General features: G+C 47.4%; 1 protein-coding gene across 1 annotated transcript in view; it reads left to right on the top strand.

Annotated features, from left to right (window-relative positions):
• Positions 1-606: 606 nt before the first annotated feature.
• Positions 607-23344, top strand: part of CASTOR2 (cytosolic arginine sensor for mTORC1 subunit 2) — a 97603-nt gene continuing 74865 nt past the window's right edge. The window contains exon 1 of the mRNA XM_060258906.1: positions 607-1198. Within this exon, the coding sequence (XP_060114889.1) occupies positions 1086-1198 (113 nt within the window). The 5' untranslated portion in view covers positions 607-1085. The remainder of the gene's footprint in view (positions 1199-23344) is intronic.

Below are 23344 nucleotides of genomic sequence, written 5' to 3'. Positions count from 1 at the left end.
TCTCAAGATTCTTCTCTAGAACCACAGCTCAAAAGCATCTATTCTTCTGCGCTCAGCCTTCCTTATGGTCCAACTCTCACATTACTACTGGGAATATCATCGCTTTGACTATACGGACTTTTGTTTGCAGGGTGATGTCTCTATTTTTTATCATACTGCCCAGGTTCGCCATAGCTGTCCTCCCAAGGAGCAAATGTCTTTTAACTGCATGGCTACGGTCACCATCTGCAGTGATCTTGGATCCCAGAAATGTGAAGTATGTCACTACTTCTGTGTCTTCCCCTTCTATTTGCCAAGGTGTGGTGGGGCCGGATGCCTTGATCTTAGTTTTTTTGGTGTTGAGTTTCAAGCCTCCTTTTGTGCTCTCTTCCCTGTGCAAACAAGAGAGGAATTGCTTTTAAAAGAAAACACCCTCTGAAAAAAAATTACTTAGTTGTCACATCTGATCTGAATATGATCCAACAGATCTCGGGTGTGCTTTTTGTTTGCTTGTTCCCTATTGTTGAGGAACAGACCAACTCTGGGTTTTTGTTTGTTTTTGACTACATTCACAGAGATGCCCCGCCTCCGGACTACATCTCCCAGCGTTCTTTGCTCCGGCGCGCATGTCCACTGCTGCTCCGTTTGAGTGGCAAGTTGTTTGTTACACTGAAACACCAGCAGCTCTTTCTGCGCTCTGGAGCTCTCAACTCTCCTAGCTTCTGCTCTGTCCCCCTCCCCTCTTTCTCTCTGTCTTTTTTTTTAAAATTGCTTTGCGTCTTTTCCCCTCTTTCTTCCCCCCCCACCCCCCACCTCCACTTCTCCTACAGTTTGCAACGTCTCCCTTCCCCTGGCGATGGTTTTTCTTTCTATATAAATACCCATCTTTCCCACCCCCTTTCTAAGTCATTCTTTCTCCCCACTCTGCCTGCTCGCACTGGAGACGTTCAAGGAACAGAGTGGAAAAATACCCCGTTGACAAAAGGAGGGAGGGGAGGGGGGGCAAGAAGAGAACAAACAAACACTCACAACAGATCAAAGAATCCACCAACAACAACATAAAACAAACCAACCATAGATGAACCACAAATGACCAAAAGGAAAAAATGGAACTGCACATTTTAGAGCACCGGCTGAAAGTGGCCAGTGTGGCTAAGGAGAGGATACAGTTGTTTACCTATGGCTTGATCAAACTGGCTTTTCTCTCCTCCAAAACAAGGTAAGCGCAACCTTTCTTCGGGTTGGGGGGGGGGGGGGAGACACCCCCAGAATTATTAACCGTGATTACTGATCTTCGCAGGAAAACGAGGAAGTAGCTTGTAGCGAAGCAATGCGCTTGCGAGTCCTTGGCTAATTCAGATGCCGGGATGGGGAGGGGGGCGCTCAGGGGGGTTAGGTCAAGCAGAAACCCCCGCACTTATTTCTCCCCCTTTAAAAAAAAAAAAATCTTGTCTTCCAAAACGATCGGAGCACCCTCCCAAACCGTCTTGGCTTCCCCCCCACCTTGTCTTTTACAAAGAATCTTGGAAGGATTCCCCCCCCCCCTTTGCTCTAACACGCCCCCCTCCTTCCCCTCCCCCATAGATTCTGGTTTTTTGAAAGAAACAAATCGTTCTGTTTGGGAAGCGGTTTAATTAAAACAGGTGTTTGCAATGCCTAGGGAACTAAAAAAAAATCGAAAGTTTAGAGGGAGGGTGAAACTGATTTTAAAAAGAGGCTGAAATAGGAAACTCGAAAGGAGAGACAGCCAAGGTAACAAAGAAAGGCGGTCGGGAGGGGAGGGAGAGAAAGAGGAGCGATGTTTGTATGTGTAACGTTTTTTTTAAAAAAAATGCATCAGTTTTTTTTTATTTTAAATCTGCGTTAAAAAGGGGGGGGGGGTTGATAAGAGGGCTCCTCTGGTTTTCTTGTAACATCCTGTCCTGTTGTTAACCTCTCCACTCCCCACCCCCCTCGGTGTTCTGGAATAATGTCTTTGGCCAAGGAAAATGAAGTGGAAGGGTAAAGTTAGATCAGAGGCATAAAAATATACATCTTTATCCCAGAGAGGCGTTCCACGCGTGAAGCAGATGTGGGTTTTTTCCACTGTCCAGGAAAACAATTTGAATTGCAAATGCATAGTAAACAGGAGAGCGTTCACTTTTCTTAACTCCCCCCCCTCCATTTCCAGCTCCTTTTAGTTAATGCAGATAGAAAGAATAAAACTCGACTGTCCTTTCTTTCTTTTTTTAAGTCCGATCAGTTAAATATTACCCTTTTCCTACTTTTGGATCTGGCTTCAGACCCTCCCCTCTTTTTCATAACCTTGCTGGCCAAAGGGAAAGGCTGGCGATAAGTTCCAGTGGTGTGTTTGTTCCGACTGGAAGGGCCACTGAAAAGTCCCTTTTCTCTCCATCTTCATTATGCCCGTGAACGAAGGGGGTGTGTTTTAATTGGATCACCATTCCTTAAGCTCAAGCGAAAACTTGACTGCGTTGAAATTTCACTCCGATCCTGGGGCGTTTGGGGCATTCTTGGTGGTGTCATGTTTCCCCAACCACCCCCTTCCGTTTGCCACTTCTCTCCAATAACTCAACAGGGTGTTCAAATGGAAAATCCAACACAATTTATTTTTTTTTTAAATGCGCATTCTGCCCCCCCCCCCTTGCTGAGAAACTATGACAGCTTCCTCTTCTTCCCCTTGGTAATCTGTTTGCTTTGGTGGCGAAGGGGAGAAATCCCCAAAGCCTTTTAGAAGGCCACAGAAGGCTGTGATAGAAAAAAAGACTGTTTCCCCCGAAATCAGTTGCTTGGGTGAAAGAACAAAAAGGTTGGCCTCTCTCCCTTTTCTCTGTCTCAGTATTTCTCATTATAATTCCAAACTGTGTGTCTCAGCTAACCATCCGTAAAATGGGAGTAAGGCAGACCTGCCACGGCAATGTCCTTGTCAGTCATTGTTACCGTCTGCTGTGTGAAACGGGTCGTATCACCCTTGTTTTGAAAGGTCTGCATTGGCCATTTCTGGGCAGAATTCAAAGTGCTGGTGTTTATTTGTAGTGCCCGAGATGGCTTGCCTCCTTCCATATTGTCCACCCTGCCTATTGAGAGCCCCCTCAAAAGCTCTGCTCTCTATAACCCCGCCTGCAGAGGGGAGGCATTGGGCAAATGGAGACAGGGCCTTTTCAGTGATGGCCCCTCTCACGTGGAATGCCCTGCCACCTTGAGGCTTGCCTGGATCCTACCGTATTCCTTTTCCGGTAGCAGGTTAGATCTTTTCTTTTTTATCCAGGTGTTTACCCTGGGGGGGGGCGTGGGCAGTCCTGATCTTTTTCAACAGTCTGCTTCTAGTCTCTTTTACAAGAATCCTTTTAAGCTTCTTAATGTTTGGGGTTAAATCCTGACTGTGTTTTCCATTCACGTAAGGCACTTTGGTCAGTGGAACAGAATATTCCTTATCCCGCCGCAACCACGGCCCACTGGTTCCTGAAATGCTGCTCCGGGGGGACAAAGGACTCTCAGAAGCAAAACAAGAGACAACTCAGGGTATGGAGCAGCAGGACTGGAAGAAATTACCCCACCCCTGTCATTGGTGAAGAAGTCAATCAGGATCTAGCCCTTTGTGTTGTTTTTATGTTTTGGCTGGGTTTTTTTAATATGCAGCTTTTTGTGGTTTGTTAATTTTAATGATTTTTTGTTGCTTTTACTGATGTTAGCACCTTTTACTTTGTGTACTTTTTCCTCAAGCAGTTATCTTGGTAGACAGCAAATAGGATTGCTGGCCTTCAGGTGGGGCCTGGAGATCTCCCGCTTTTACAACTGATCTCCAGCTGGCAGTGATCAGCTCCCCTGGAGGAAATGGCTGCTTGGAAGGGTGGACTCTATGGCAGTCTACCAGGCTGTGAGGCCCCTCCCCAAACTCCACCCTCTCCCAGATCCACCCCCAAAGTCTCCAGGTATTTTCCAACACAGACCTGGGAATCCTAACAGCATATCAACATTCTAAATAAATACAAAGGCCTGATTCTGGCAGATTGAGGGTTGCTTTGTTGTTACACCCTTTGTATCTGGCCTGCAGTGCTCCCAGTAAAGTGAGACTCAATCTAAAAGGTTTGCTTTTGTATGTTCAATAAAAAAAATCAGGCAGTTACTGAATTGTACTACTTCAGGCTACTGGTGGGAAGGTTATTTGAATGTTTCCTCCATGGAGAAACCCAACTTCTGGCTCGTAAGAAAATATTATGTTGGGAGAGTCCTTCTCCCTGATATGCTAGCTTTCTATGTAAAAGGAGATGTTTTTCCCCTCATTAAGGGCCAATGACACATGCAAAAACCCACTGTAGGAATGGTAGAGTCCAGGACCTGCTCTGCTACTGCTGTTCTATTGAAAGCATGCAGGGTTGCCAGCTCTGGGCTGGGAATACCTGGAGATTTTGGGGGTGGAGCCTGAGAAGGGCGGGGTTTGGGGTGTAATGCCATCGAGTCCACCTTCCCAAGCAGTCATTTTCTCCAGGTGAACTGATCTCTGTTGCCTGGAGATCAGTTGTAATAGCGTGAGCTCTCCAGCCACCGCCTGGAGGTTGGCAAGCCTAAAGCATATAAACCAGTTATACAGGATGAAGTGGTAGGCTACTGGATCATACCATTTCTGGGCAGGTGGAAATCATCTTTTTGTTTAATGCTTCTTTACGTTAAAACAAAAATCTTTAATATATTGAACTAGCTCACCGGTGAGAAATGGTTAGAGTTGCCCTATCACTGTTGGACCAGCTTTCTACATTCAGGGAGATTTTTTTAATAGGAAAGGATTTGAGAATACAAAAAAAAAAAGCGCCATCAGAATTTTCTGTCTCCTTGCACATTTATTCTGCTTTTACACACACCCAAACAAAACACCTTTGGCTTCCAAAACAGATTATAGCATCAAAAAAACTAAAGCAAATAATTAAAATATAACGTTAGTGAAGTCACACTCATGATGGAAAGATGCCTAGCTGCTGTCTCATCTCCTTCTGGCCTCTCCAATCTACATCTTTTATTCAGTCTTGCTTTTCCTCCACGGAAATCAGGGCAGGATACATACCTCCCATTTTTTTTACACAACAACCCTTTGGAGTAGGCTGGGCTGAAAGTGACTGTGGGGCAGTCATTTTTTGACCCAGCCTTCTTCACAGGGTGGTTGGGAATTTCATGGCTGAGTGGAGATTTGAACCTCCTCGATCCCAATCTCTCGACCATCGTTCAGACTGTTATGCAGTATCGATTCCGTGACCTAAGGTTTTGCGTGGATCTAAGAATATGAATAGCCAGAGCTTTCTTATTGAAAAAGTCCAGCAGGAACTTTTTCTACAAAAAAACTCATTGGCATATTAGGTCACACCCTCTGATGTCACCATTGTTTCACACAGGGCTTTTTTGTAGAAAAAGGCCAGCAGGAACTTATTGGCATATTAGACCACACCCCCTGATGTCACCATTGTTTCACACAGGGTTTTTTTTGTAGAGAAAGCCCAGGAGGAACTCATTGGCATATTAAGCCACACACCCTGACCTCACCATTGTTTCATACAGCTTTTTTTTATGGAAAAAGGCCAGCAGGAACTCATTGGCATATTAGGCTACACCCTCTGATGTCACCATTGTTTCACACAGGGCTTATTTGTAGAAAAGGCCGAGCAGGAACTCATTGACATATTAGGCAACACCCCCTGGTGTCACCATTGTTTCACACAGGGCTTTTTTGTGGGAAAAGGCCAGCATGAACTCATTTACATATTAGGCCACATTCTAGGATGTCACTATTGTTTCACATGGCTTTTTTTGTAGAAAAGGTCCAGCAGGAACTCATTGGCATATTAGGCCACACCTCCTGATGCCAAGCCAGCCAGAACTGCGTTCCTGCTCAAAAAAAGAAACCCTGTGAAAAGCATATTGTTTGGGCCTCTGGTTAGAACCACATTCACATCCCTCCCTCCCTCCCTCCCTCCCTCCCTCCCTCATGATCTGATCTCCAGCCTGCTAACATTGATCTCCCACGTAAATTCTGTCCTGTTCCGCCCCCCCTCCCGCCGCCAATCCATACATTACCATTAGATGGAGCCTCTGGGGAAAAGCAAACAGACTGCTTCTAAGAGCTAAGTTGGGAGCGCAGAGTGTGGGCATAGGGTCGAAGGCCAACGTCCCTTCCCACAACTTCTCTTCTGACTCCCAATTTAGAAGAAGAGTTGGTTTTGATATCCTGCTTTTCTCTACCTGAAGGAGTGCCTTCCTTTTGTCTCCCTTGAGAGGCAGGTGGGGCTGAGAGAGTTCTGAGAGGATCGCAACTGGCCCAAGGTCACCCAGCAGGCTTTATGTGGAGGAGGAGTGGGGCATCAAACCCGGTTCCCCAGATTAGAGTCCCACTCTTTAACTGCTGCACCACACTGGGTTTACCTCCTAATCCCTTATCAAGTACTTCAGCCACTTTCGCCTATACAAGCCAAGCTCTGGGCAAAGGGCTCATCAAATGCAAGCCAGGACTTGGGCAAGGGAGTAGAAGTTCTCCAGGAGAACATCCTTTGGGTGGCTCCTACAAACAGGCCTGAGAAAGCGAGGTGCATAAAGGAAGAACCCCACTGCTTATTGTGAGAGGCAGTGAAGAAATTCCTTGCCTGTTGTCTTGAAGTAAATGACCAGTCAGCATTGCACAGAGAAGACTCGGCCAAAGCCTTGGGAGTCCATGTTGGAGTGACTTAAAGAGCCCTTCTGCCTCTGTAATTGCCCGTAGATGTTCATGCAGGAGAGGTGGCGGCGAAGGAGCCCTTTTCCTCTTTCCTTGAAGTGAGCAGGGTTATAAAAGCCCAGCTCTTCTGAAGTCTCTGTGCTAGAGAAGAGGAGCTGGTTGGAGGCCACTCACATAATAAAAGTTTACCACGCAATAATAAAAAACAGGATAACACTAAGAAACTTCCATCAGGGAGAGCCAGTTTGGTGTAAGGAAGTGCACAGACTCTTATCTGGGAGAACCGGGTTTGATTCCCCACTCCTTCCCTTGCAGCTGCTGCAATGGCCTTGAGTCAAGCCATAGTTCTGGTAGAGTTGTCTTTGAAAGGGCAGCTTCTGGGAGAGTTCTCTCAGCCCCACCTACCTCACAGGGTGTCTGTTGTGGGGGAAGAAGATAAAGGAGATTGTAAGCTGTTCTGAGACTCTGATTCAGATATAAGGGCAAGGTATAAATCTATGGTAGTCGTCTTCTTCAATTCCAGCCAGGGCAAAAAAACAACACGAAACCCAAGTAGGGGGTTAAAAACAACAGAAATCAAGGTTTTCGGCAGCCTAGGTGATCCTCCAAAACTAGTCCTCAGGATCCAGAAGCAGACGGTAAGGATGGAAACTACTTTCCCCCTGCTACAGCAGTAAGGTGGCAATTGGCCCTGATCTGGCACTAATAGTTTGCCGACTGTACAAACCTGATAGAAACAGAATCCTGGGCTGCAGTCGCACACACTGAATAATCCACTTTCAATCCAATTTTCAACTGGATTTTACTGTGTGACCTGGCAAAATTCAGTTGGAAAGTGGATTGAAAGTGTATTAATTATTGGGTGTGATCGCAGCCCAAGAAGGGGAGGGGCATATCTTCCCCAGGTTGGCATCACAGGTGTCCTGACCCAATGACTTCGGGTTCACCCACCACTGCAAAAGCCCGCTGACCCTTCTCTCTCTGTGGCGACAGAGGTGGCGTTGGGGACTTCTAGAAGGACTTGGCCTGGCCACTCCCACACCTTCCGTTGGCACATCTGCTGTCCCGGCTACAGGTAGAAGCAGTGGTGTGTCTTCTTCTTCCATCCCAGGAGGTGTGGCTGACGCCTGCTGCTAGAGCATCTTACCAGAGGTCCCACTCAACTGGCCCTACTTGGTTGCAGACCTGGGAATCAACTTCACCTCTTCTGGTATGATGGAGCTAGAATTGCAGTGCCAGATTTGGCCAGAGATCCATCTTGCTAGGCGGGGCTGCCGCACGATTGAGGGGAGAGTTTCAAGAAACAAATGGAGAACCGACAAGTTCCTCCAAACCCAAATAATAATCTATTTCGGCCCCTTGCATGCTAGGGAAGGCTCGCTGCTCAGTAGCAGAACACCCGTTTGGCATGCCAAAGATCACAGGATCAATCTCCAGCATCTCCATTTTAAAAGGACTAGGCAGTAGGTGGTGTGAAAGACCTTGTCCTGAGACCCTGGAGGGCCAGAGCCAGTCAGAGTAGATGATACCACCCTTGATAGACTCAGTGGTCCGAATCAGTAAGGCGTCTGATACTGCTCCTGGTTTCAGTTACAGGTGGATCACTTACATCTGCTTTCCGGCTGCAGCTCTCTTTTTTAAATGATGATTGTGTATTCTTCAGTATCGAATGTAGATCTCCCCCAGTGTTATGTGCCTGTAGCGAAAGCAGGTGTGTCGGGGAGGGGGGAGCAGACAATGGAAACCACCCCCTGTGACACATATGCTATTTGTTTTATTGTATTTTATGGTTTTAGCTTGCAGTTTTTAATTGTTTTAACTTTTGTTGTTGTGCGCCCTGAGCCCACTTGTGGGAAAGGGTGGAATACAAATTAACACAAATTAATAAATAAATAAATTATCCATTTGCAGCATTCCATGAGTTCCATCTCCAAGCTTTGGGTAGCAAAATCCCACCGGAATTTCCACCACTCAGAGTGTCATGCCACCTCTCTGGGTTAAGGGTTCCCCTTGAGAAGGCCCAGAGTACCCTCCCAAGCCCTTCAGGCCTCCTGTAGCTTAGGCCATATAATAGGCGTGAGGACCAGGCAGAGTGAACAACAACAAAAAGGTTTTATTTTAAGAGGGAAGTTCAGTGCAATCTAAACAAACAAGGTGCACTGAAGAGTAAAGGGGTGAAGGGAAAATAAGCAAATGCCCTAACGCGCCTTTCTATACATTCCCTACTGTCTCAGTCAGACCTAGGCCTACTCACCCTTCCTCTAAGGGTGAAGGTCTCTTCCTTGCAGTAGCCTTCCTCCGTTCTGCTTCCTGGGCTTGGCCTTTATATATTCTCTTTCCAGGTCCCACCCCTCTTGGCCTGTTTTCCTCCAAAACCCTCGCTATCCAATCAGAGGGACAGAGGAGATCCTGGGAGATGTAGGCTTTCCCCAGTAACTCCTAAGCAGGCTTCCCTGGGGACTGCAGGCCTCTCTACGCTCTGGATCATGACATAGAGAAACAGAGGGGGGCAGGCTTTTCTGGCTGGGCTCCTCGTTTCTCACCCCTGCTTCCCAGACAATTAGTGGGGAGAAATGGGGAGGCTCTTTCACATCGTGATGATGCACAACGTCATTTCTGGTGTAATGCTAGAAGTGACATCATCATGTTGCACAGACGGCCTAGGATTTGCCCAAAGTTTTCAGTCATCAAGAATTTTTTTCTCTGGAAAGTTGTGTTTGTGATGACTGTTGACTATAATTGAAATGATAAGAATTGGCTGGACAGCATTCAACCCCACCTCCTTGAAGAAGGTCTTGAAACGGACCAGAAAGCTGGCAAGACCTGTTGAGGTGATTCTAAAGACATCCTTCTATTGATTCCACCTTTGTACTTGAATTAATGGACTATATTGAAATATTGGCACAAGCACTTTAATGACCTGAGAAAATTCATATTTTGCATTGTGTTCATTTGATACTTGAGCCCCGTGGCGCAGAGTGTTAAAGTACTGCAGTTCTAAGCTCTGCTCACGACCTGAGTTCAATCCCCAGCAGAAGCTGGGTTTTCAGGTAGCTGGCTCGAGGTTGACTCAGCCTTCCATCCTTCCAAGGTCAGTAAAATGCGGAGGCTCTTTCACATCTTGCTTCACAGCTTGCTGGGTAGGGTTGCCAAGTCTAATTCAAGAAATATCTGGGGACTTTGGAGGTGGAGCCAGGAGACATTGGGGGCGGAACCAGGAACAAGGGTGTGACAAGCATAATTGAACTCTAAGGGAGTTCTAGCCATCACATTTAAAGGAACAGCACAACTTTTTAAATGTCTTCCTTCCATAGGAAATAATAAAGGATAGGGGCACCTTCTTTGGGGGCTCATAGAATTGGACCCCCTGGTCCAATCGTTTTGAAACCTGGGGGGGGGGTACTTTGGGGAGAGGCACTAGATACTATACTGAAAATTTGGTGTCTCTACCTCAAAAAACAGCTCCCCCAAAGCCCCCGAAACCTCCAGATTAATTCCCCATTATACCCTATGAGAATCAATCTCCACATAGGGAATAATGAAGTGCTCAGCAGACGTTTCCCTCTCCTCCCCCCCCCCCCCCCCGTTTCTGGCGACTGAAGCGAGGGATTGGCCTCTCTACTCACGAGTTGCTGCCAACTTCTTCAAAGTAACAGACACACCATCCCAAGAGGAAGCCTTTCAATCAGAGACTGAAGCCTCCGGAGCTGGAAACACACATGGCCCTCTGGGGGCGGGGCTTCCCCCCTCCCCCCCCCCCCGCCAGCCAGCTGACTGGGGGCAGGAAGTAGCCTGGGAAAGTGGAAGATCCCCCGCTGGGACCTGGGGATTGGCAAGCCTATTACTGGGGGGAAAGTGTAGATAACTGGGGAAGGCAATGGCAAACCACCCCATAAAAAGTCTGCTGTGAAAACGTGAAAGCAACGTCACCCCAGAGTCGGAAACGACTGGTGCTTGCACAGGGGACCTTTCCTTTTTCATTTGATACTGGATTGGAACTTTATTGACTTCTGTGGATATACAAAAGACTGTTGAAATATTACTTACTCTTTGTTCAGTGAATCCTTTCACAGTTTATTTTTGGTTGTTCTACTGGTTTGGGATATACCAAGAGATCTGGGAGGGTGGAGCCTAGGGGGGGCGGAAATGATTTGTAGAGGGGAAGGACCTCAACAGGGTACAATGCCATAGACTCTGCCCTCCAAAGCCACCATTTTCTCCTGGGGAACTGAGCTCTGTACTCAGGAGATCAATTTTAAGACTGGGGATTGCAGGCTGCATCTGGAGGTTGGCAACCCTATCACCATCTCGTTCTCCAGTTTGTGTAAGCCCTCAGTGCCCAACTAGAAGAAGCAGTGTGATATCCGTGAAGGGATCTCCCATAGGTTGGGTTCCACTTTGTTGGCGAAGGATGTTCAATCCTTTCTCCAGCCCCATTTTATTGACAGCCAGGGTGGTGTAGGGTCAGAGTAGTGTCTGGGAGATCCGGGTGCAAATCCTGACTTTGCCGTGGAAGCTCACCAGGGGAACTTAGGCCACTCACTTACGGATCATAGGCCACTGACTTACCTCACTAGGTGGTGGTTGGGTGGATACAATGGAGGAGAAGGGAACAATGCTGTAAGCTGCTTTGGGGCTCCCATGGGGGAGAAAAGCAGGGTATAAATGCCTAGATCAATAAACTGCACTGCTTTTTTTCTTACCCACCCAGGCTTATGGAGAGAAGCATACAGCGATATACAAGGTGGTTTCTGATATGTTTGCCCCACTTTGTGGAAAGAGGGGTGGGGGGAGGTGGATTTAAACTTGCAAAATGGTGTGTGTGTGGAGGGTGAAGTTAACCAGCCTGCTTCCATGCCAGGACTCCAATCTGGATTTCTCCTCCCTCCTCCCTGCACATTACATGAAATCTAGTCGCACACAGAATTGCCAACTTCCAGGTGGGGCCTGAAGATTTTCTGGTATTACAACTGATATCTGGACAAAAGATATCTGTCCCCCTGGATAAAAAATAGCTGCCTTGGAGGTTGGACTCTGTGGCATTGTATACTGCTGTAGTCTCTCCCCTTCCCAGATTCGGCCTTCCCCAGGCTCCACCTACCCCCAATCACCAGATATTTCCCAATCCAGAGTTGGCAATCCTAAATTCTCCTGGAATTACAACTGATCTCCAGATTGCAGTGTTCAGGTCCCCCCTAGACTTCCCAATCCCTAGGTCCCAGCAGGGTATCCCCCGGTTTTACAGGCTTCCCCCCTCCCCCAGCCATTATGCACCTCCATGAACAATTCCCATAAGGAATGATGGGGAATTGATCTGCGGATATCGGGGGCTCTGGGGGGGCTGTTTTTTGAGGTAGAGGTGCCAAATTTTCAGTATATCATCTAGTTCCTCTCCCCAAAATACCCTCCAAGTTTCAAAAGTATTGGACCAGGGGGTCCAATTCTACGAGCCCCAAAAGAAGGTGCCCCTATCCTTCATTATTTTCTATGGAAGGAATGCATTTTAAAAGGTGTGCTGTCCCTTTAAATGTGATGGCCAGAACTCCCTTGGAGTTCAATTCTGCTTGTCACACCCGTGCTCCTGGCTCCGCCCCAATGTCTCCTGGCTCCACCCCCAAAGTCTCCTGGCCCCACCCCAAGGTCCCCAGATATTTCTTGAATTGGACTTGGCAACCCTAGTCCCCCCGGATAAAATGGCTGCTTTGGAGGGTAGACGCTATGACATCACATCTTGCTGAGTTCTCTCAGCTCCCAAACGTCGCCTTTCCCAGGCTCCTCCACCAAATCTCCTGGCATTTCCCTGCCTGGAGTTGGCAACCCTGATGTGATGCCTAGTTCAGGCCTCCAGCAAAGTGATTGGCGAGTTGACTCCTTCCCAAGGTTTTGCTTACCAATATGGTAATTCAAACCTGCACTTGCAAGTCTTACAAAGGTGGGCCTGGGGTATAGGGTCGCCAATCTCCAGCTGGTGGCTGGAGATCTCATGGCCCTTTCTTATACACCCAGGAAAATGCTGATGGCCACTTTGGTGTCAGCCACTAATTTTCTGCGGGTCAGTTTGGTCAGGGATCCTAGAGGTTTTTTGCCATCTTCTGGGCATGGAGTGGGAGGGAGGCATTTGTGAATTTCCAGCATTGTACAGGGAGTTGGACTAGATGACCCTGGAGGTCTCTTCCAACTCTATGATCGTATGCAGGGCTTTTTTTGAGTAGGAACACACAGGAATGTAGTTCCGGCTGGCTTTGGTGTCAGGGGGTATTGCCTGATATACAAATGAGCTCCTGCTGGGCTTTTTCTACAAAAAAAAAAACAATGGTGAGGCCAGGAGGCATGGTCTAATATGCAAAAAGCCCCGATCGTATGACTATTATAACTGATCTCCAGGCAACAGAGATCAGTTCACTTGGAGAAAATGACTGCTTTGGAAGGTGGACTCTATGGCATTAGACCCTATTGTAGTCCCTCCCCTCCCAAACCCTGTCCTCAGGCTCTACCTCCAAAATCACCCGGTATTTCCCAGCTAGGAGCTGGCAACCCTACCAGGGTGGTTAGTCTCAGGCATTAGGAGTGGGAAGCTTTATCTTCCATTTGGGAAACATAGAAAATTGACCCCCGGATTCAGAACGAAGAAATATGCCCGAGCAGACGTTACAGGATTCCACTGCAGAAAGATCTGTCTTTTTCCGCCCGCCCGCCCCTGAAGCTCAGCTCAGTGGTGTGTAGCTAATGAGGGGGATATAGTTATTAAGAGAGAAGTCAATTAGCAAACAAAAAAAAAAGCTCTCGCTTTGTAAAGGGCCGACACGAGCGGCTGGCTTCCCTTTCCTTTTTCTGCTTGTTCCGCAAAGCCCGGCCTTTGCTGCCCTTGCAAATCGGAGCTTTGATGACCCTTTCAGGGTAATTTTTGCTCTGTCACAAACGTTTTGTGCCACTTGCTGAACTTCTGTCCCGATGGGCCAACAAAGTTGGGTGGCATCTAAACTCATGAACGCGTGATGCAGCCTGTTAGTCAGGCTACTGGTCTACTAAGGTCAGTTTTGTCTGCTCCGACTGGTGGGTCTTGGGAAGAGGTCTTTCACATCACCCACTGGGGGTGGAAAGTGCATAGAGTCACAAAAGTTTGTTCAAGGTATGAGTTTTTGTGTACAGGCACACTTCCTCAGATGCATCTGAAGAAGTGTGCCTGCACACAAAAGCTCATACCTTGAATAAACTCGTGTTGGTCTTCGAGGTGCCAGTGGACTCAAAATATGTCCTACTGCTTCAGACCAACATGGCTGCCTGTGGCGAAAGAAGCAGGCCAAGCCCACCTTCCGATGCTCACCATGTTTATTTTCAGCGTTACCACCAGGGCTTTTTTTTTTTTGTAGCAGGAACTTCTTTGCATAATAGGCCACACTGCCCTGATGTAGCCAGTCCTCCCAAGAGTTTACAGTAGGCCCTGTAATAAGAGCCCTCTAAGCTCATGGAGGATTGGCTACATCAGGGGTGTGTGGCCTAATATGCAAAGGAATTCCTGCTACAAAAAAAGCCCAGGTTACAACTATGCTCCTAGCAGACCCCCTTGCCCCAGTCCCAATTAAATCACCTGTTGATACACCTGGCGTTCATCTTCCTTTAAGGGGCTGATGCTCTCCCCTAAACCGTCACATTGCCCACCTGGATCTGTCAAGGCTAATGGCAACACCATAGGGCAGGGGTGGCCAACGGTAGCTCTCCAGACTTTTTTTGCCTACAACTCCCATCAGCCCCAGCCATCGGCCATGCTGGCTGGGGCCGATGGGAATTGTAGGCAAAAAACATCTGGAAAGCTACCATTGACCACCCTTGCCATAGGGTTTTCCAGGCAAAAGGCTAATAAAGAGGGCTTTTTATCATCTCCCTTTGCAGAGCAACCCAAATTTCCCTGACCATCTCTCATCCAAGCACTAACCAGGGCTAACCCTGCTTAGCTTCCAAGGTCTGACAAGATTGGGCTAGCCTGGGCCATTCAGTTCAGGGCATCACCTGCTATCCAATCCTTTTACCTGGAGATGCAGTAGGTTGACCTTGGGGCCTTCTGCATGCAGAGAAGACGTTTCAGTCCAGTGCCATGGACCATCCCCGTGGCTCCCTTGTTTTAATGTGAACTAACAGCAGGAGGAGGAGGATATTGGATTCATACCCTGTCCTTTACTACCTGAAGGAGTCTCAGAGCAGCTTGCAATCTCCTTCCCCTTCCCCTCCTCACAACAGACACCCTGTGAGGTAGGTGGGGCTGAGAGCTCTGACAGAAACTGCTCTTTCCAGAACCCAATGACCCAAGGCCATTCCAGCAGGTGCAAGTGGAGGAGTGGGGAATCAAACCTGGCTCTCCTAGATAAGAGTCCGTGCACTTAACCACTGCATCAAACTGCCTCTGTATCAAAAGGTAGCCCAGTGCCTGCCCAGTTGATGGCTTTTCCTGCCCTGCCTACAGGGTAACTCACCCTGGTTGTTTTTTCTCCGACCAGAAGGGAAACTTGAGGACGGAGGGAAAGGATAACCTTTTAAAAAGCAGAAGCACCAAACAACTCAAATGAGTGGGTGACACACCTAAGGAAAGCTTAAAGAGTTTACAGCTTTGAAATGTACAGGGGGAAGAAAAGAAAGCTGGGAGTGGAAGTGCGATGAAGGGTTATCAAAAGATGCAGGGGGTCACAACTGTTTGTAAACTCCTTTATATGCTGTATACTCATTTGCTTCTATTCACAGGTCTTAATAATGAATCTAGTCTTAGCTGCATTTAGGCCTCAGATTCAGCAGGAGCTCACAAGAGCACAGCTCCTGAACCTTTCTGAGGGTTCCCCCTCCTCCTCCCCACCTACTTTGTCCGTTGAATAGTAGGCGCAGCTGCATAACAATCCCCGGATTAGGAGAGCAGGCAGCCAGCCACCAAGGGCTTTGCCACACCCCCAACAGCCCTCATTGCTCCACCCTTTCTCCACCTCTTATGTGATTTTGGGTGGCAGGTGGATTGCTGGACTTTTGACTTGGGGGGGGTGTGGCCCAGGAGAACACCAGGTGAACAAGGATCTCTAGCCAACCCAAGCATGCCTCGCTCTCCCCGGGGGTCTCCTTTCTTGCATCAGGTTGCTTTTGGCTGGGGGTGGGGGGCATATGCTAATGAATTATACTAATGAGCTCCACCACCTATTTTTCTACAAAACGACCCCTGGCTATATTTATTGCTCAGTTTTATTCATTGTGACTCTAATTTTCCCTTTCTGACAACACCCTCCTCACCCTGCATCTCTATGTAATGCTTGGTGACTTCTGAAGAAGTAGGCATCCACATGAAATCTTATACCAAGAATTAAACACTTAAAAGTGTCGCTGAACTCAAACTTTGCTCTGCTGCTTCAGACCAGCATGGCTACCAACCTGAGCCTAGTCAGGGAAAACTTTTTTAAAAAAAATTTCTTTCATAATACTAAAATTCGAAAGTATCCAGTGAAAGTCATCAGCAGTAGGTTCTTCACACAATTATGCCAGGGAGGTCTCTGCTGCAGAATAGAGTTGCAGGTCACTAGCTGAGATTATTTGTTTGTTTGTTTGTTTGTTTAAGAAGAAGATGATATTGGATTTATATCCCGCCCTCCACTCCGAATCTCCTTTCCCTTCCTCCCCAACAACAGACACCCTGTGAGGTGGGTGGGGCTGAAAGGACTCTCACAGCAGCTGCCCTTTCAAGGACCTCTGCCAGAGCTACGGCTGACCCAAGGCCATTCCAGCAGCTGCAAGTGGAGGAGTGGGGAATCAAACCTGGTTCTCCCAGATAAGAGTCCACACACTTAACCACTACACCAAACTGATGGATTTATACCATGCCTTTTTCCCCCACGGGGAACTAAGGCAGCTTACGTCATTCTCCTCTCCTCCATTTTATCCTTCCAACAACCCTGTGAGGTAGGCTAGGATGAGAGACAGATTCCCCACTAGCCTTGTCCCAGTCTCATGCTCCTCTTCTCCACAGGGCTTCCGTCCAATTTTGCACAAGCTGCCCTGGGGCTGCAACTCACTCCACCTCTTTTGTGCAGCAAGCAGAAACTGGTTTTTAGAGGATCTTGCTTGCCGCGCAAAAGAGGTGGAGCGAGTTGCAGTCCCAGGGCAGCTTGTGCGAAATCAGACAGAAGTCCCGCAGAGAAGAGGAGTGTGAGTGAGACCGGGGCAAGGCTAGTGGAGAATCGGTCAGCAACAGGCCCAAGGTCACCCAGCCAGCTTCCATGGCATGTGGGGGAGGGATTCAAACCTGGGTCTCCCAAACACTAGTCTGACCCTCTTAACAACTACAGAACACTCCAGTGTTCCCTCTAAGCTGTGCAGGTGAGCAGCCCCACTCATCTGCAGTCTAGAGCCCCACAGGGTCTTGACGATCACAGCAGTTCTATTCTACTCAGGATGCAAACTGCTCCACTAGATGGAGGGGAATAGAGAGAACACTGCTCTGGTCCTCGGCTATATGACTAGAAAGTGATTAGACACATTCTTGAAAGGTAGGTCCCTTTGATGGCTGTACGGTTGCCAGGTCCAATTCAGGAAATATCTGGGGACTTTGGGGGTGGAGCCAGGAGACTTTGGGGGTGGAGTCAGGAGCAAGGGTGTGACAAGCATGACTGAACTCTAAAGGAAGTTCTGGTGTCACATTTAAAGGGACAGAGCATCTTTTAAATGCCTTCCCTCTATTTGGAAATACTGAAGGATAGGGGCACCTTCTTTGGGGGGCTCATAGAAATGGGCCAGGTCCAATCTTTTTGAAACTTGGGCAGGGGGGCTGAGGAGAGGCACCAGATGCTATGCTGAAAATTTGGTGCTGATAACTCAAAAAACATCCCCCAAAGCACCAGATACCCACAGATCAATTTTCCATTATACCCTATGGAAACCAATCTCCATAGGGTATAATGGAGTGTCCAGCAGATATTCCCCTTCCCCCCCGCTTTCTGATAACTCTGAAGTGGGAGGTAGGCTTCCAAACCAGGGGATCCCCAGCCCCCATTTAGGTATTGGCATCCCTAGATGGCTGAGTGGAGCCTCCATATTCAGCAGGAATATACCTTTGAATACCACTTCCTGGGGGTGGGGCAGCTACAGCGGACTCCTTGCTTGTTTGTGGGCTTCCTGGAGTCCCTAAAGTGGCCCATGGTCTGATCTGGTAGGGTTCTTATATGATTATGAAAGCTTGGATTCCCTCTAGTCCAGTTTGATCTCATGATATTGTCATTCACCGGCTTGATTGCTACTGTCCATGGTGCTGCCCTCGATGACCAGATAGGAGCTTCAACTCTTCAGGATAGCCATTTGTTGTCCAGTGTCAAGAGGCTTAAGTATATCCAGCCTATCTTCTATCATTTTTCCTGATTGCCTTCTGGTGTATTTATCTGTCTTGTGCCCACCAAGTATTCTCAAGGCAGCTAGTAAGTAAATACTTTTGAAAAGCCCTAACATTAAAAGCAGCATCAACAGCAGCCACCTTCTTCTTAAAGACAGTGAGAAACGTGAAATCAAGTCAAAGCCAGCAAGGAAAATGCTTCAGGCCAGGAGAAGGAATGAGCTGAATGACTGGGAGATGAAAAATGGAAGGACTGACAGCTAGGCAGATATCTGTGCGGAGGGACCAGAGACGACTTTGTGTTCTTTCGCTTCTGCCAGTTGAAGAAGGCACAGGACAATTTCTCTCATCTACGCATAAAAACAACTGCTTGGGGTCCTGTTGTCCAGCAGGGGGCGCCTTAGCAAGCTCCAAAATATTTTGACTTTTTAAAGCAGGGACCAACTCTGTGAGGGTTCTGTCTCTCGTTTGCCAGAAAAGCCTGATTAAACTGAATTGTTGATCCTTTACCAAATGTTGCTCCTTCTCCTAGCTGTATAAGTTGGATCCTCCTAACTATGTAAGTGAGCTAGTTCCTTCTTTCAGCCCCTTGAGGATCCAGCCTCACCCTCTTCACTTTATTGATAAAGCATCAAAATGAACCTTGGAACAAACAAAATGAGCTTTCTTCCACTGTATTAATATAGCTTTGGTGCTCGCAAGAAGATGAAAGAAAGGAATCTTGGCAGGCTTGCCAGCTCCAGGTGGGGAAATTCCTGGAGATTTGGAGGTGGGACCTGGGGAGGGTGGGGGTTGTGGAGGGGAGGGGCCTCAGCAGGGTATAATGCCATGCAGACTACCCTCCAAAGCAGCCATTTTATCCGGGGGAGCTGAGACTTGTAATCTGGAGATTGGTTATAATTCTGGGAAATCACCAGACCCCACCTGAAAGTTGGCAACTCTAAGAAACTGGCAGCATGATTAATAATAATAATAATAATAATAATAATAATAATAATAAATTTTATTTGTATCCCGCCCTCCCCACCTAGGCAGGCTCAGGGCGGCTAACAGCATTTCATAAAACATACAATAATAAATAAAACCTTTAAATGTAACAATATAAAACTTTAAATTTAACAACATTAAAAACCAGTCAATACAATTAAAATAACTTGGTCTGACAGTGCTGATGGTGTTTGACACTAGTTCTGTCAGTTTATACAATTTATACAGTTTACACAGCGGTATAAGTCTTTAATTAGAACCTCATTAGCGGATCCTTAGTTAACAGCCTTCTTCAGCAGTCCGAATATGCAAGTTTGAAGATTTGTGTTGGAATGAGCAGGGCAGAGGCTAAGTTTGGTGTAGTGGTTAAGCGTGCCGGTTCGGTGCAGTGATTAAGTGGGTGGACTCCTATCTGGGAGAACCAGGTTCAATTCCCCACTTCTCCACATGCACCTGATGATGTGACCTTGAGTCAGTCACAAGTTCTCGCCGAGCTGTTCTGCTCCAGAGCAGTTTTTGTCAGAGCTCTCTGAGCCCCACCTACCTCACAGGGTGTCTGTTGTGGGGAGGGGAAAGGAAAGGAGATTGTAAGCTGCTCTGGGACTCCTTTGGGTAGTGAAGGGCGGGATATAAATCCAATCTCCTCCTCTTCCTCCTCCTCCTCCATTTGAAACAGGGACTTTCTGGTTCATCCTTCAGCCTCATAATCTGAATACAAAGTGACCACTTAAAGCATTTTTAATATCAATTTGTGGCATGGGTCTACTCTTGGATTTTTCCACATCAAACAAGGCCGGGACCACGAAAATTTTGCAGCCAGGAGAAATAAGAAAAATACTCTCTGAGTAAAGAAACAATATCAAGATATAATTACAATGATTCTTGGTCTGCAATACAACAATATATTACAGTGACAGCAATAGAAATTTCCAGTGACAAAAGTACCATCCGAAGCACACAACTTCACTACTGTCCATAAGATGATGCAACATTCAAAAAATACGGTCCGATGATGATACAAAACTGATCCGTTCTCATTTTGGATCTGTGTGATCCTTCTTCTGGGACCGTCTTATTTATTTTTAGGTGCAGTAGTCTGATGGTGCCTTATTTCAGTACAATTCACTGTTTTCTGTAAATAAATTACACATTACAATTTTAAACACTGACTGAGCTACTCTATACCTTTCAAAAGGTTTTTTATTTATTTTATTTATAATTGCTAACTCACCCAGGCTTTCTCTAATTAATTTCCTTATTCAGCAACGTTCTGAATCACACTGTCACTGTAATATATTGTTGTATTGTAGAACAAAAATAATTGTAATCAGGGCTTTTTTTTTGTAGAAAAAGCCCAGCAGGAGCTTATTTGCATATTAGGCCACACCCTCTGATAGCACCAATGTTTCACATGGGGTTTTTTGTAGAAAAAGCCCAGCATGAGCTTATTTGCATGGTAGGCCACACCCCCTAACACCAAGCAAGCCGGAACTGTGTTCCTGTGCATTCCTGCTCAAAAAAAGCCCTGATTGTAATTATATTTTGATATTGTTTCTTTACACGGAGAGTATTTTTCTTATTATTTCCTGGCTTGGATTTTTCCAAGCTACCCATGAGCATTCGTTCAGAGGCCCTTCCCTTCCCAACCCAAGATCTCCTGACCTGCAAGCCCAAGCCAGGGAGACGGGAAGCCAAGAGTTATGACCTCACCAGTGTAAAGGCCAGAATTGTGGGCAGCAAAACCAGAGAACTGGGACCAGGACATGTCTGCCAGACACCAGGGGGTGTATCATAATGAAGAACAAGCCACAGGTCAGACCCCTGGAGGAATCTTGTAAGGTTCCTAGTATTTTCTAGCTTGCTAGCTGGCCGTGGCTCAGCATCAAGTTTTGCACTTTTGAGCGCACCTTTGGCTGTAGCTGAAAACTGTGGAACTCTGGTGGTCTCCAGGAGTAATTGTGGGTATGGCTGCCATCTCACACACTAAATAATGCACTTTCAATCCACTTTGCCAGTTTACACAGTAAAATCCAGCTGAAAAGTACTTTGAAAGTGGACTGAAAGTGGATTATTTAGCGTGTGTGAATGCACCCTATGAACTGGGAAGACCCTGGTTCGCATCCCACATCCCATTTGATCTCACTCCAACCACACTCACTCATCCATAAATCTACAATATGCGGATAATCCAGACTTGCTTTCCATTAAAGGAAGATGTAAATTATGAGCGTGGGTAAGATTGCAAAGCAATGTGTGTTTGGGAGCTAACGGGGAGGGGGGGGGGTTGCTGTATCTTGCTTAGACTGAAGAAATGTTGGAAATGGTCCTGAGATACTCAAAATAGGATGGCTGGAAGTCATCTTCACTCAAGCGCAAGCTAGGTGGTAAGTGATTCTTCAGCATTCAGTTTGAGACCTTGGTTTAGAGTAAAGCTTTGAACCCTGGTACTTGACAGACCCTCTCTGTTTGTTTGTTGCCACTCTCCAACTCAGAGTCCCCATCCCTTTAGAACAGGCGTGGCCAAACTGCAGCTTGGGAGCCACTTGTGGCTTTTTCACACATATTGTGTGTCTCTCAAAGCCCTTGCTGCCTGGTCAGCTGTCTTGGAGAAGGCATTTCTCTCTTTAAATCACTTCTCCAAGCCAAGCCAGCTAGCATTTAAAGTTACAGCTGCTTTCTTTTCACCTCCCTCCTGAGTCTACCTTCCTTCCTTCCTTTTTTCCTGCTTCCTTCCTTCCTACTTACCTACCTACCTATATCTGATGTTCACATCTTGTGGCTCTCTAGCATCTGACATTTATTCTACATGTCTCTTATGTTGAACAAGTGTGGCCACCCCTGCTTTAGAATATCAGGACCTCTTGATGGTTGCATTGACCTACTGGCTGAGAGTGCCAGTGGTGAGGATTTAAGCTTTCTCTGTAGTGATTCCTGTCTTAGAGAGCCATATCCATGAAGCTACATTTGGTCCCCTTAGCTCAACCTTGTCTCCTCTGACCAGCAGCTCTTCAGGGTCTCTAGCAGAGTAAGGTCTTCCCCAACACCTGCCTCCTGCGATCTCCTGCGATCTCCCCCTCTTCTTATCTCCGAGAACTGAAGAGAAACCCAATGCAAAGCAAATGCTCTACCACTGTGCCATTTCTCTTTCCCCAAACCACTGGCCACATCTGTCTGAGTAGGGCCAGGCCCGGCCCATGAGCGCATTGCGCCCCAGGCAGCCTCGATGCCCGCTGCCGCCCCGCCCCCCTCCCACCCCCCTTTGCAGTGCCTCTCCCTCCTTCCCTTCCTCCCTCCCAATCTTTAATGCCAGTCATTGCCCAGGGAACTGGAGGCGAAGTGCCAGCTCCTGGAGCTCTTTCAAGGTGCCTTCCTTCCCCGTCGATCAGCTGATCAGTGGGAAAAGTGCAGGGAGGCCTGAGCTCCTATGCCAGCCTTCCGTTGCTTTCTGGACCTTCAGCGCAGTGAAAGAAAGGATCAGCAAGTCGCTGAAAAAATGGCCGCTACTGCTTCCTCCTCATTTCCCTCCCACGTGATCCGGGGAGGAAGTGGAGAGGAAGCAGTGGTGGCGGCCACTTTTTCAGCTGCTTGCTGATCCTTCCTTTCACCACCGCCCCAGCGCTGAAGGTCCAGAGAGTGCTGGAAGGCCAGCATAGGAGCGCCAGCCTCCCTGCAGCTTTTCCCGCTGATCAGGAGGGGGGGGGGCACCTTGAAAGAGCCCTGGGAGCCGGTGCTTCGTCACCAGTTCCCCGAGCATTAGAAGTGAGTGGGTGGGAGGGAGGGGGAAGCTGGCAACTAGGGATTTGCTTAGGGGGCAGGACTGAGCCAATTTTGGGGTCCCTGCCCTGCCATCACCCTAGGCCAATGTCTAGTTTGCCTAGTGGGCAAGCCGGCCCTGAGTAGGGCTGAACAACTTTGAATTCAGCAGGCTTTTGGCAAGCAATTTTTTAGAAAGGGTGTTTGTAACTGTAACAGCTGATGCACCCGTAGTAACAGCGATACCAGCTTGGAGGGAATTTCTTCTTCTCAGTTGGAGTCTCCACTCCTGGCAAAGAGCCAAAAGGGTCCAATGCTGGCTGGGTGCCATCCGTACCTGCCAGCCATAGACCCTCTTCCTAATATAGGAGAGTGTGTCATCATGCTTTCTGCCTTTCCCATTTATCGGTATCTGGCTGGCTTACAGATGCCATAATATTCTGATGGCTCCATAGTGTCTGCCCTGCGGGCATCTTTAAGTAACATTAGCTATTCAGGGCTATCGTGTCGATGAATTTTAGATTATGGCGTTTTTAAAAGGGTTTCCTATTATTCCCTCACCTCAAATGAACTGTGTG

This window comes from Heteronotia binoei, chromosome 18, assembly GCF_032191835.1.
Source record: "Heteronotia binoei isolate CCM8104 ecotype False Entrance Well chromosome 18, APGP_CSIRO_Hbin_v1, whole genome shotgun sequence".
In the NCBI taxonomy this organism is placed as follows: domain Eukaryota; kingdom Metazoa; phylum Chordata; class Lepidosauria; order Squamata; family Gekkonidae; genus Heteronotia; species Heteronotia binoei.
This window is presented reverse-complemented; position numbering and strand designations above follow the sequence as displayed.